The 12,925-nt window shown below is 43.2% G+C and overlaps 1 protein-coding gene across 2 annotated transcripts; it reads left to right on the top strand.

The window, feature by feature from the left end:
• The first annotated feature begins 4,286 nt into the window (after nt 1-4,286).
• LOC121567372 (protein fosB) lies at nt 4,287-12,925 on the top strand. 2 transcript variants are annotated; one of them, XM_041877376.2, is made up of 6 exons: nt 4,287-4,537; nt 4,754-4,935; nt 6,439-6,825; nt 7,034-7,141; nt 9,790-10,134; nt 11,159-12,925. In XM_041877376.2, the coding sequence occupies exons 1-6, from the start codon at nt 4,474-4,476 to the stop codon at nt 11,210-11,212; spliced, it is 1,140 nt and encodes a 379-aa protein (XP_041733310.2). In that variant the 5' UTR covers nt 4,287-4,473; the 3' UTR covers nt 11,213-12,925. The 2 variants fall into 2 exon arrangements, with proteins under 2 accessions (XP_041733310.2, XP_041733309.2); XM_041877375.2 differs by having other exon boundaries at nt 9,790-12,925.

Below are 12,925 nucleotides of genomic sequence, written 5' to 3'. Positions count from 1 at the left end.
CTGTGGTTAACAAGGGGAGGGGTGGGGGGGATTTTGTGGTGTGTTGGGGAGAAAATAATTCAGGTCAAACTTCTCTCAGTGGGAAAAGTCTGTGAGAAGGGTTATGCAATGTTGTCGGGGTGAGCAGCCAGAAGGGGTGTAAACAACACCATTCTGGAGTGGGACGGGCCTGGCTGTTGCCTGGTAACAAATATTTGGGCAGGAAGACTGGGCCAACATGCCCCGCCCTCCAAGGAAACAAGGGCAGGCCTCACGAGCAGAGTGCGAGTTAGCAGCTTCCCGAAAATACGCAGGGACGAGCAAAACTGAGCACACTCAGGCACAGGACAGATCTACTGGTTCATTCCAAATTCAGTACCTCGGTAATGCAAAATGCATGAACTCACAGACACTGATAGAAAGTGTAAAATCCCAACAGTTACGCAGGTTTATATAGCACTTGTAACACCACTGTGGTGTATATGGCTACACATTTGGCATTTGGGCTACCTGATATCAATGAGACCAATGGGGGCATAGCCAAAGGTACCAAAAGGAGTATACTGTAAAACTATAACGTTAGGAGAATAATAAAAAGTCAAATGCATGGTGGTTCATCCTGCTTTGTTTCCCACATTGCAAGTCTCTAGTGCACACAAACAGGTCATAGCTACAGGTCATATACCCTGATCCAACGTGTGTGTGCTTTAGCAAACTCCTTAGACTAATGTTGTTATGGTGCCATAAAAGAACCATACAAGATCATGGGACCAGGCTAAACAGGTAACACGTTGCAGCTAAATATGGCTTAGGGACCATTATTGTTTTGTTTGCTTATCGTCTACAACACCAGTCACCACATTTCCAGCACCTAAATGAGAGGGGGAAAGTCATGTGATTTCCTGCTTCTGCAGGGTGGTGCATATATGAGAAACAACTAAGCATAATGAGGGTAATTTGCTTATCAAATCTATTTGAGATGTTTATTTGATTAAGAACAACAGTTTCCCTGAGTAGCTTACAATACAATTTCAAAACAACACATTTAGCCTCAGGCATTTGCTTAAGAAAATTATGAATGATAGTCAAATAAATACTATGACCTTGTGGTATAGCAGTATTCATATGGTGAATAATAATATTACACAATAAGTGGCAGTCAATGTTGCAAGCTCATTCATTTTGCACCACATAGACTTCTAGCAGATTTCTGTTCTGCACTTCTCCATGAACTTCAAAGCCAACACATCTCACATCTCTATATCAGGCAGCAAGATAAATGTCCCTAACACATAACTTTTGCATGAAAATGAGCATTAACAACTATTGGATGCAGATGGCAACTGAATGGCTAACTTCCTATGAGGAACAATATACACTATTTTTCAAGAATTTATTCTGACCAAAACATTTAGCCACGAGTCGCAACCAAGTGGAATCTCCTGAAAAGCAAGTTAGTAGACAAGTTAGCTTGCTGTATCTCGGCTACAGGCTGCGCTGTTCTAGCTAGTATCGCCAAACGCTTAGCAAGACTACAAAGTCAGATATATGCATGCAAAATCACACAACGATTAACTTCTATTTGAACGGAGATGGCAGGGCTATAACACCAACTTTAAAACACGCAAAATACGCTGTTAAACGAGAGAATTCGTGGACTTGTGGAATCCATTTCAGTCAGCCATGTTATTCGTGCCTCAACTACGGCTCTGCCCCTGCCCTGTCACTAAAGAACTGGTTACTGCGGAAACTGGTTACCAAGCAACAACAACAAAAAAAGACTAAATTTGTAGCTACGTTTATACGTCAGGCGTGTTGGAACGGTGTCTCCAAGGCAACCTAATGCTGTACTGTATACACATGCAGCAGACTCGTCGTGGTGAGAAAGGGATAGCAAGCACATGGTCGGTCTGTAAAACCGTTCTAGTCTTTTTTTAGCCGTTATATAACATAGACAAGACTCTTTAGAGTGATTATATATGTATGCATGCTATTAAACATGCTGTACACGGCTGGGCGTTCCTTGTGTGTGTCTAGCTAGCCTCAGCTTGCAGTGCAGATCTGTTTACTGACAAGTGAATTGCTGTTTGCCTGATGCAGATGTTAACTTTATTCCTCAATTCAACGACCTTTTCCTTTCTTAAACAGCTTAATGGTGGTCTTGGTTGTTGTCGTTCTTACAGTCAGTGCCGTTAGAATGTGAAACTTTAGGTAGGCTATTGATTTCAAAAATACCTGTGCCCCATTGATGTTGTAGCCCTCCAGCCCTATCTTCTTGATAACTTCCCGGATTATGAACCCCCATCCTCTAATATAATGAAACACTTGCTGCTCTCCTGTGTAGGTAGATAAATGTATTGTCAAAACTCAGTGGTATTGTTATGACCTCAGAGCTTCCCATGAACCATCTGTCCAGATTACTCATTGCGATTGATCACTGACAAAGTACAGAACGTTCCTTGTCGGTGACGTTGTAGTGCTGACTAATTGTTGTTATTCCCACAATTCTCTGTCCTTTTACACACCAATGTATGCTACAGCATGCCTGCCGCCGTGACATTTTACGACATTGCAAAGCGGATCATTTGCACAAACACACACACATATACATACATACATACACACACCTACACCTCCTCCCACCTGCCATATTCCCATTGGCGTCTGTATTTTTATTGATTTATTTTATTTAACCTTTATTTAACTAGTTAAGTCAGTTAAGAACAAATTCTTATTTACAATCACGGCCTACCCCGGACGACGCCTGTAGGTAGGGAGGAGTAGGCTACAGAAAATGAATAATTTTTCTGTACAATTCGACAGAGGATGTTTGCAGTGACAGCAGTGTATGGCGACGATTTCCGTCACTGCTGCCCACTGTCCGTGTCGGAACGCTCTCCATCTCAATCTGTTTACATATTTTCTGGTAAAACGTTTGGAGGCTGTTGAATAAAGAATAGCCCTCGTTGTTATTCTGGGAACTTGTGTGAGAGAAAAAAATTGACAACAGAATCATTGATCAGCGACGCCCTCTGCACATTTTGCACCCCACACTCATGAATAACACGTCTATCTTGCCTACTTCTGCATGAGTGCATAGCTACTCACAGTCCATCGATTAGTTACCTGAAGATACTCAATTCATACAAAAACATGTCGAATGGAAGTCCAAAAACGCTTGCTTATTGCTTCATATGCTTAGGCTCGACCTTCTCCATTTCAGTCTAAAAGACCAGCTCATAAAGAAATGTTAATGATATCTGATGATCCGCCACTTTATGCTATGATAAAGAACAATATATGAATGTGTTCAAACTTGCCAGCGCAAAAACCTTTCAAAATCCCAGCAGCAGATGATCCCGTTCTAGAACGAGGGATTCCACGACCTCTCCAAGAAAGGGAACTCCCGAGGGCGTGTCCGTGAGAAAGTTTACTCTAGGATTTCCTCTCTTTGCCTGGTGGGTTTCCTTCCTCTTGTGAGCGATGTCAAAGCAACATAATTGCGTAAGAAATCGACAATGGAATGTGCATATGTTTACAATGGCCAACCGGTCTAAATAGGCCTACTTGAATATAGTGCCAGTACGAAGTAGCCTGTCCCATAGCCTACTTTTCAATTATGTTGCTCAATAGCCTAGAAGTAATTTCAGTAATTTCCCATTTCATTGTCACAGGGTTATAGCCTACAGTATATACTAGGCTATATATCTGCTAACCTACATGCTAGATCTATATTCATGTATATATTCATTTATCTCTTTAGGCATATGCAAAGAATAATAATATGTATAGGCAGACAGTCTCTTACCTGTCTTATTATTTAACATATTCATTAGGCAATGGGCTAAACTAGCCCTCAAAGTTTTACTTGATCTGGAGCTTAACTCTACAATATTTAGGCTGTTTACTGAGTCTACAAAATAATTATTACGCTACATGAGCAGACACCTCCAAAACACTAAGAACAAGTGCATTTAGATTTTCATTTAATTTGCTTTACAATAAATAATTTGACTAAGTGCACACTAAAATTGTCATAACTTGTTGTTTCATTAAATGTACTATCAGAAATTGTTTCTTGGTTAGAAATATCTCGTGGCTGTGATAGTAACATTTTCTATTCTCCTCTGCTGTACGGTTTCTGTGGGAGAGGGAATCCCTAGCTAAACGTCATTACCAAGGATACCAAACAAAAACACAACCCCATAAATGGGCACGTACGTCAGCGGAACTCCTAGGCGGGACTTCGTATCCTTTACAATGCTTCGCTCGTGCTCCATGGATTCATTCTTAAGATAAGACTCGCTTCTGTGGACTGTGACTCTATATCGCTGATCAGTTTACACATAGTGGACTTTTACATGGATCTATAATTGCACATTGTAAAAAGGGACAAAGGACATATTTTAGCGGATTCTGAATTGAATCAATGAGTTTTTAAAAATCCGGAACGTAAGGACAGTTTCCATAGCAGGGAACTGGATTGCCTTCTTCATGAAACTTTTTTGGAAAGAGACCAAAAGCATCTTACCGGAGCACAGTAAGGAACACATTAACGGTAAAATACTTTCTAAACATGAATGTTAGATAATGCAGCAACGCGGTTCTTATTACGTGATTTCTGATATACATGTAGGCTACACATAAAGCAAGGTTTCCAGTTATGCATATTTACTGTTGACCATATCCTAGATACATGAGACTGCAATTTAATGACATCAAACTGACAGCTGTCTCCCCTCTCCCCCTTGCCCTTGTGTATGCGCTCGAACAGCAGGTGACATCACACTCATTCCGGGAACTGAAGGTTTCTCTCTCGGCTCCGCTCGGGACATTTTCCAAGGGTTCCCCGGTGACTTTGATTCTGTCTCCCGTGGAAGTTCGTCCCCGTCTATTGAGTCTCAGTACCTTTCCTCCGTGGACTCCTTCGGGAGCCCGCCGGCCAGTGCCTCACAGGTAGGTCCAATAAGTCAACCAATGATGAGTATCAGGGGAGAAAGGGAGCTTATGTGTCCTTTTCCCCCACTTTCCGAAGTTGATTATTATAATATTGAGGCAACATTTAATTTGATAGATGTTTATATAATAATGCATGAAGTCTGATTTATGTTGTATATGATGATGTGGCCGTGGGCTGTATTCCAGGAATATAGGTTAAGATTAAAATGGAATGATGCTTTACAGTTCAGTAGCATTTGCAAATGCTGGTGCGGTTATTCCTTGTCGCATTATAGTTATACCATGCAGAGTTTGGATTTATCAACCTGAGTATCATCATAATTATAAGCTTGTTATTACATTGTTTCTATGAAAGGGAAAGGTCCCTTTCACGTCTGATCAACCATGCGAACAAAATGCTGCCGATGTCCTTGAAAACTACAGGCACTTGAATTTTATTGTAGTAAAGGCTGGGCTGCCGGCATGTTCTCTGACTCAGGCTGTGCCACTGCTACTAGCAACGTGTCTTGTCTTTGGTGGTACGTTTACAGCATGCCGCGCAACGGATGACAACGGTTTGGCACTCCTACGTACGCACAAAAAGCTCCGCCTTTGCTCGCTTCTTTCCATGCTCCCTGTTCTCAGGACTCGCTGTGACGTAAATGCGTTCTATTTTGGAGTGTTACGTCGCGTTGCTAAGGGAACGCCGGGGGTGTGACGGGGGAGGACGAAGGAGGAGGGGGGACTTATTCAAGCGAGTTGATTGGTTGAGACGGCCTCTTCAAAGCTGCATGTCCCCTTGCCTTACACTTTTTGATATGCATATTAATGCGACTCCACTATGGGATCACTGCTCGCCTCAGTTCTAATTAAAGCAGAGAGAGCCAGGGATAGATTTGGGTCTATTCTTGCAGTGATCTATTTATAACATCTGTTGTGCAGGAATTTTGGGAGACTCGAACTCTCACTGGCATTCTATCATTCCATAAGAGTGAACTGTACTGATACACTGTATTACTTATTCTAAGCTTGTATGAGCCTTTATGATGTTTTTATAAGGGTTATAAATGTGTTATGTCTCTATATGTAGCAAGTGTTCAACGGACAAATTGGTTTTTATTAAGTTAGGATCATAATGAGATCATGACATTATAAGGGGGACATACATGCTTATGACTAGTCTTACAATGCATTTATAACAGTATCATAATGCATTATACCTGTCAGCTTCTTATCCACATGGTAAATGTTTGCAATGGTGGCAGTTTATTCAACGTTTGTTTATAGATGACTTGTAATTAGAATGGGTGTGTCAAACTGTACCCTGAAAGTGTGTGTCTTATGGACGTCAAGGCTATGCAATCTTTTGCTATGATATCTTATGTTCAAGGAAATCAACATCTAAATAGTTCACAAAGCAATGTTTAAAGAGAAAGTCACTTGTTGTCATTGCATTGTATAGCAGCATCACATTTCTCTGTCTGTGTTCATGCCTAACCCCTCCATCTCTGTGTGTTCCAGGATTGTGTGTCTGCTGGAGGCGGGGTAGGGGTAGGCAGTGGTTCCGGGGGCAGCAGTGGAGGAGTGGATATGCCAGGCTCCTTTGTGCCCACAGTCACAGCCATCACCAGCAGCCAGGACCTGCAGTGGATGGTGCAGCCAACTCTCATCTCGTCCCAGGCCTCTGGCCAGAGTGGGACGGGGACCTCTACTATGACCCAGTCTGTGTCACTGGTAGACCCTTATGATCAGCCAGGGCCCAGTTATTCCTCTGGCTCAGGCTTTACTCCCGCAGGCTCTGATACCCCGGGGCCAGGCCCAGCCCCGGGCCCCATCCGCCAGTCCAGGACCCGTAGCCGCCGCGTACGAGACGAGTCTGTGAGTGACGATGGAGATGTTGATGTGTTTGTAAGTGTGTGCCCTGTGTGTCAATCTTTATTTGTCAAATGGATAGACAGCAAGAATGAACACATTCACCATATTTTTTATGATACTGTATTTGATGATACAGCTGTGTCATTCTAAGCAAGCGAGAGTCAATGCAAATGCATTAGAGAGAAAGCGGCAAAGACCAAGTTTGTGTTTATTTTGATCCCTCCTTGTTATTTTCCTCCAGTTGACTCCAGAGGAGCAGGAGAAGAGGCGTGTTCGACGCGAGAGGAACAAGCTGGCAGCCGCCAAATGCCGAAACCGCCGGCGCGAACTCACTGACAGACTGCAGGGGGTGAGCTTGGCTGGGTTCTTACTGTCAAAATGACTTATGGTGATAATTATATACAGTGTGTTACGCTTCATAACTAGGCTCATGATAATGACTGTGTACGTGAGTAATAGTAACACAATTTTATTTAAGGGGCTGGTTATTAAGAGAAGGGGGTTATTAGTTGAAGAGAGCGAAGATGATTATAGTGCTTGTGACAGTATATTGTGCCTACAGTTGGTATAGTCTAATTTACCAGTCCTATCATGGGCTAAAGTATCTATTTCAAGGGGGAAACATGTACAGTGAGGGAAAAAAGTATTTGATCCCCTGCTGATTTTGTACGTTTGCCCACTGACAAAGAAATGATCAGTCTATAATTTTAATGGTAGGTTTATTTGAACAGTGAGAGACAGAATAACAACAAAAAAATCCAGAGAAACGCATGTCAAAATTGTTATAAATTGATTAGCATTTTAATGAGGGAAATAAGTATTTGACCCCCTCTCAATCAGAAAGATTTCTGGCTCCCAGGTGTCTTTTATACAGGTAACGAGCTGAGATTAGGAGCACACTCTTAAAGGGAGTGCTCCTAATCTCAGTTTGTTACCTGTATAAAAGACACCTGTCCACAGAAGCAATCAATCAATCAGATTCCAAACTCTCCACCATGGCCAAGACCAAAGAGCTCTCCAAGGATGTCAGGGACAAGATTGTAGACCTACACAAGGCTGGAATGGGCTACAACACCATCGCCAAGCAGCTTGGTGAGAAGGTGACAACAGTTGGTGCGATTATTTGTAAATGGAAGAAACACAAAATAACTGTCAATCTCCCTCGGCCTGGGGCTCCATGCAAGATCTCACCTCGTGGAGTTGCAATGATCATGAGAACGGTGAGGGATCAGCCCAGAACTACACGGGAGGATCTTGTCAATGATCTCAAGGCATCTGGGACCATAGTCACCAAGAAAACAATTGGTTACACACTACGCTGTGAAGGACTGAAATCCTGCAGCGCTTGCAAGGTCCCCCTGCTCAAGAAAGCACATATACAGGGTCGTCTGAAATTTGCCAATGAACACCTGAATGATTCAGAGGAGAACTGGGTGAAAGTGTTGTGGTCAGATGAGACCAAAATCGAGCTCTTTGGCATCAACTCAACTCGCCGTGTTTGGAGGAGGAATGCTGCCTATGACCCCAAGAACACCATCCCCACCGTCAAACATGGAGGTGGAAACATTATGCTTTGGGGGTGTTTTTCTGCTAAGGGGACAGGACAACTTCACCGCATCAAAGGGACGATGGACGGGGCCATGTACTGTCAAATCTTGGGTGAGAACCTCCTTCCCTCAGCCAGGGCATTGAAAATGGGTCGTGGATGGGTATTCCAGCATGACAATGACCCAAAACACACGGCCAAGGCAACAAAGGAGTGGCTCAAGAAGAAGTACATTAAGGTCCTGGAGTGGCCTAGCCAGTCTCGAGATCTTAATCCTATAGAAAATCTGTGGAGGGAGCTGAAGGTTCAAGTTGCCAAACGTCAGTCTCGGAACCTTAATGACTTGGAGAAGATGTGCAAAGAAGAGTGGGACAAAATCCCTCCTGAGATGTGTGCAAACCTGGTGGCCAACTACAAGAAACGTCTGACCTCTGTGATTGCCAACAAGGGTTTTGCCACCAAGTACTAAGTAATGTTTTGCAGAGGGGTCAAATACTTATTTCCCTCATTAAAATGCAAATCAATTTATAACAATTTTGACATGCGTTTTTCTGGATTTTTTTGTTGTTATTCTGTCTCTCACTGTTCAAATAAACCTACCATTAAAATTATAGACTGATCATTTCTTTGTCAGTGGGCAAACGTACAAAATCAGCAGGGGATCAAAAACTTTTTTCCCTCACTGTAAGCCTATCTACTGTATATCTACAGAGGGTAGTGCGTACATCACTTCCTGCCATCCAGGACCTCTATACCAGGCGGTGTCAGAGGAAGGCCCTAAAAATTGTCAAAGACCCCAGCCACCCTAGTCATAGAGTGTTCTCTCTGCTACCGCACGGCAAGCGGTACCGGAGCGCCAAGTCTAGGTCCAAAAGGCTTCTCAACAGCTTCTACCCCCAAGCCATAAGACTACTGAACAGCTAATCATGGCTACCCAGACTATTTGCATTGTCCCCCCACCCCACCTCAACCTCCTCTTTTACGCTGCTGCTAATCTGTTTATTATCTATGCATAGTCACTTTAACTCTACCCACATGTACATATTACCTAAATTACCTCGACTAACCGGTGCCCCCGCACATTGACTCTGTACCGGTACCCCCTGTATATAGCCTCCCTACTGTTATTTTATTTTACTGCTGCTCTTTAATTATTAGCTATTTTTATTTTTTACTTATCTATTTTTTACTTAACACTTTTTTTATTTTCTTAAAACTGCATTGTTGGTTAAGGGCTTGTAAGTAAGCATTTCACTGTAAGGTCTACACCTGTTGTATTCGGCGCATGTGGCAAATAAAATTTGATTTGATTTGATCTAGAAAGATAGCCATGCATCCACCTCCACAGACATAGAATTAGAACATCTGTATTGTCTAACCCTCTACCCCCTTTCACTCTCTCTCTCTCTCTCTTTCTCTCTATCTCTCTCCTTTCCTCCCTCCCTCCACAGGAGACTGACATCCTGGAGGAGGAGAAGTCTGAGCTGGAGGCTGAGATCTCTGAGCTGCAGAAGGAGAAGGAGCGCCTGGAGTTTGTCCTGGTGGCTCACCAGCCCAGCTGCAAGATCCCCTACCAGGAGCAGCAGGCCTCTGGCTCCACACAGCTCCAGCATCAGCCCCTACTGCCCCTACAGGACCCCGTCTCCATCGTGGGCTTGACTGTGGAGGACACTTTCTACCTGCCTCCCGCCTACACCTCGCAGCCCTCCTCTTCGCAGCAGCAGCAACAACAGCAGCAGGTTCAACAGCAGCAACAGCAGCAGCAGGTTCATCCGCAGCCGGGGATGATGCAGGAGGTAGCGTTTTCTAGTTCTTTCTATGGCTCAAGCGAGCCTGCGCCGGGTGGGCCGTGCCTGGTGGCCGACGGTGGGGGTGGTGGTCACCATGATGGCGCGGCCGCTGGCAGCTACAACCCTTCATACACATCTTCATTTGTGTTCAGCTACCCAGAGGGAGCCTGCGGGGTCAGCGCTAACCAGAGAAACAGCAGCAGTGAGCAGTCCTCTGATTCCCTGAACTCACCCTCGCTGCTCGCACTCTGACTGACCGACAGACACACACACCACACGCACCCCCCCCCCTGTGTCAATCACTTACATACGGCGAAGACCAGTGGCTCATGGTAGACGAGGTCAACAACATGCACAAACATACATTATATGATGATCCATACAAACTCACACACATTCAGACCAAGTAAACATGAAATCAAACCAAGTTTGGCCACATAGCATTTAGTGCATATAAGCCACTGTTGTCCTTATGAGAAAACTAAACCTAACTAATCAAGTATTTAAAGTGAATTCAAATTTAGTCTAAAATTCTGGGCTCTGAGTTGTCAGTCAATCTGTAAAACATCCTCTGACATCATACCCAGCTTAATTCACAATGAATCTTTCAACGTCTTGTGACGTGCACGTACAGTGCATACGGTAAATAGTAACACGCTCACCTGCGATCCCACAAGCACACTTATCCTCCCCTTCGTTCCCTCTGTAGGTCATCCCTCTCTCACTGCTCCTGCTCTCATCTGTTTCATCCCTCTCTTCATGCTGAATGTATTTGTGCAAGCTGAAATAGGGAAGAAGGACTTAGGTTTGGGTCTTTTTTTGTGAGGCCAGACTGCTGAGCTCTTGCTCTCCCCGCCGCCTTCTTCATCCCCTCGGTTCCTCTCGCTTCTTCGTCATTAGTTGTGACTTGGAAAGGAGAGGGCGTCACAGCCTCCAGCTATCTGGCTCTTTCTCCTTTTATCCTGCCGTCTTCGTCCATCTCTCCATCTTTGTTTCTCTCCTCTGTGTCTCTCTCTCTGTCTCCTTGAAGTATTCGAACCCTGAGAGCACGCCGAGCCCTTCCAGCCCCTGGGACCTTGACTGAGCGCCGGCCCACCTCACACGTCCCCCTCGTCCCCCCACACGGACATGGACGCACCACCCACTGAGGAGCCCTGGAGTGTTCCGCTCAAAGCAGACAAAAGCAATAAAAAAACACACACACATTGAAAAGACACCAAATTTGATGGACACAAATGCAAAAGCTGTCACTATTGTCTTTCTTCTCCTGAGCCATTGTTGGATGTTGAAATGATGGAGATGAAATTAGACTTGTGTTGTGATGGTGAGATGAGGATGGAGGGAGAGTGTGAGAAGAGGCTTTAGCCGAGGTAGAGGTCTAGAGGGAGAGCTGAAACTTTGGCAGAGAGAGGGAGAGGATGAGCCCCATGTACTCTTAAGCCTAAATTGAATTTAAAAAATCCCCAAAACATCCTGCGTTTGCCAACTGTATGGATGGGTTACCTCTTATCTGCCTAGTTCCACTGCCGTACTGCAAAGCCTCTTCACCCTGGGTCCACACAAATACTCATACCATTGGTTTCAAGCATCTGAATTATCCTCCATTTGTTACTGATACTCTTTTGTTTAATGTTCTTCACCCTCCTTTATCACCAAGTATTTTCTGTTGTTGTGTTTAAGTCTTACCTTTGACAGATAAATATGGTGAGAAAAAAAATTTGAGAGAGGAATGTACTTTTTGTAAAGAGCTTTTGTCAGACATGAGTCTGTTGGTAACCAATATGTTTTTAAAAATAGTATTTTTAAGGAATATTCAACCAACCTCTGAACATTGGGATGAGTGGCCTCTGTGCCTCCCCTTGTGGGAGGTGCATTTATTGTGAGTGTATCCCACTCTGAGCCACTTGGCCCGCTTATTTATTTATTGATTGAGGTTGACATGATGAGAGAGCACAATACAGAGCCGGATACACAGAGGAGACAAGACGAGGTGGTGTTAATGAGTATGTGTTCTTCATTTGCCTGTGAATTTTTTCCTTTTATTTTCAAGTGATGTTTGTTATGTTTTATGTTTTTTTAGTTTGTTTTGCTTTGTCCTCCGCTCTTACCTGTGTTGTCGCTGCCAGAGGTTCTTGTTCTTTCAGGGGAGGTTTTTCCCTTAGTGTTACTATTATTATTGCATTGTAACTATTGTGTTATTCTTTAATTTTTTATCTTAGTTTTGGCAACTTCAGAGGCATGTTGTGCACTATAAACATGTTTTTATATGTGTCAAAAGTATACTTAAAAAGCATATGCATATACATACAGAAAATTTATATATTTAAGTGTATGTACAATGATTGTGAAGTATGAATGTTTGAAAATATAAATGGGATATTTTTGTCAATTAAGAAACAGAGGTGCAGTTGTTGAGGCTGGTTTTAAAATTGATATTTTTCTAAAAGAACAAATAATTATAAAAAATGACAATACTTAACCATTCCCTCAACATGACGCACATTATCACTGCCTGTGCTCATATGTTTTATATATAAAGCACATTATTCAGGATAACTATATCTAACACATGATACTGTATGTATTGCAGTCTGTCAATATGATGAGATTATTGAGGTGGTGCTATAGCCTTGGCTTTTACATTTGCCTGTTCGTTTGTTTTTCTCTGTGAGGTTAGTCCCAATACCTACACCGCCAAAGCTTAATGTCACCACTTAGTCCCCTTCGGACACAAAATGAGGAAACTAATATGAATTGAATGTCAAAATACATATTAAAGTATTAATTTTTAATTGAA

This window comes from Coregonus clupeaformis, chromosome 6 (genome assembly GCF_020615455.1).
Source record: "Coregonus clupeaformis isolate EN_2021a chromosome 6, ASM2061545v1, whole genome shotgun sequence".
Classification (NCBI taxonomy): Eukaryota; Metazoa; Chordata; class Actinopteri; order Salmoniformes; family Salmonidae; genus Coregonus; species Coregonus clupeaformis.
Note: the sequence above shows the minus strand (reverse complement) of the source record. Positions and strands in the feature narration are given on the sequence as shown.

Coding starts and splice junctions, on each gene's coding strand:
- LOC121567372 (XM_041877375.2), top strand. CDS start 4,474: ATGAAACTTTTTTGGAAAGAGACCAAAAGCATCTTACCGGAGCACAGT. Junction 4,936..6,438: donor CGCCGGCCAGTGCCTCACAG/GTAGGTCCAATA, acceptor TGTGTGTTCCAG/GATTGTGTGTCTGCTGGAGG. Junction 7,142..9,789: donor TCACTGACAGACTGCAGGGG/GTGAGCTTGGCT, acceptor CTCCCTCCACAG/GAGACTGACATCCTGGAGGA.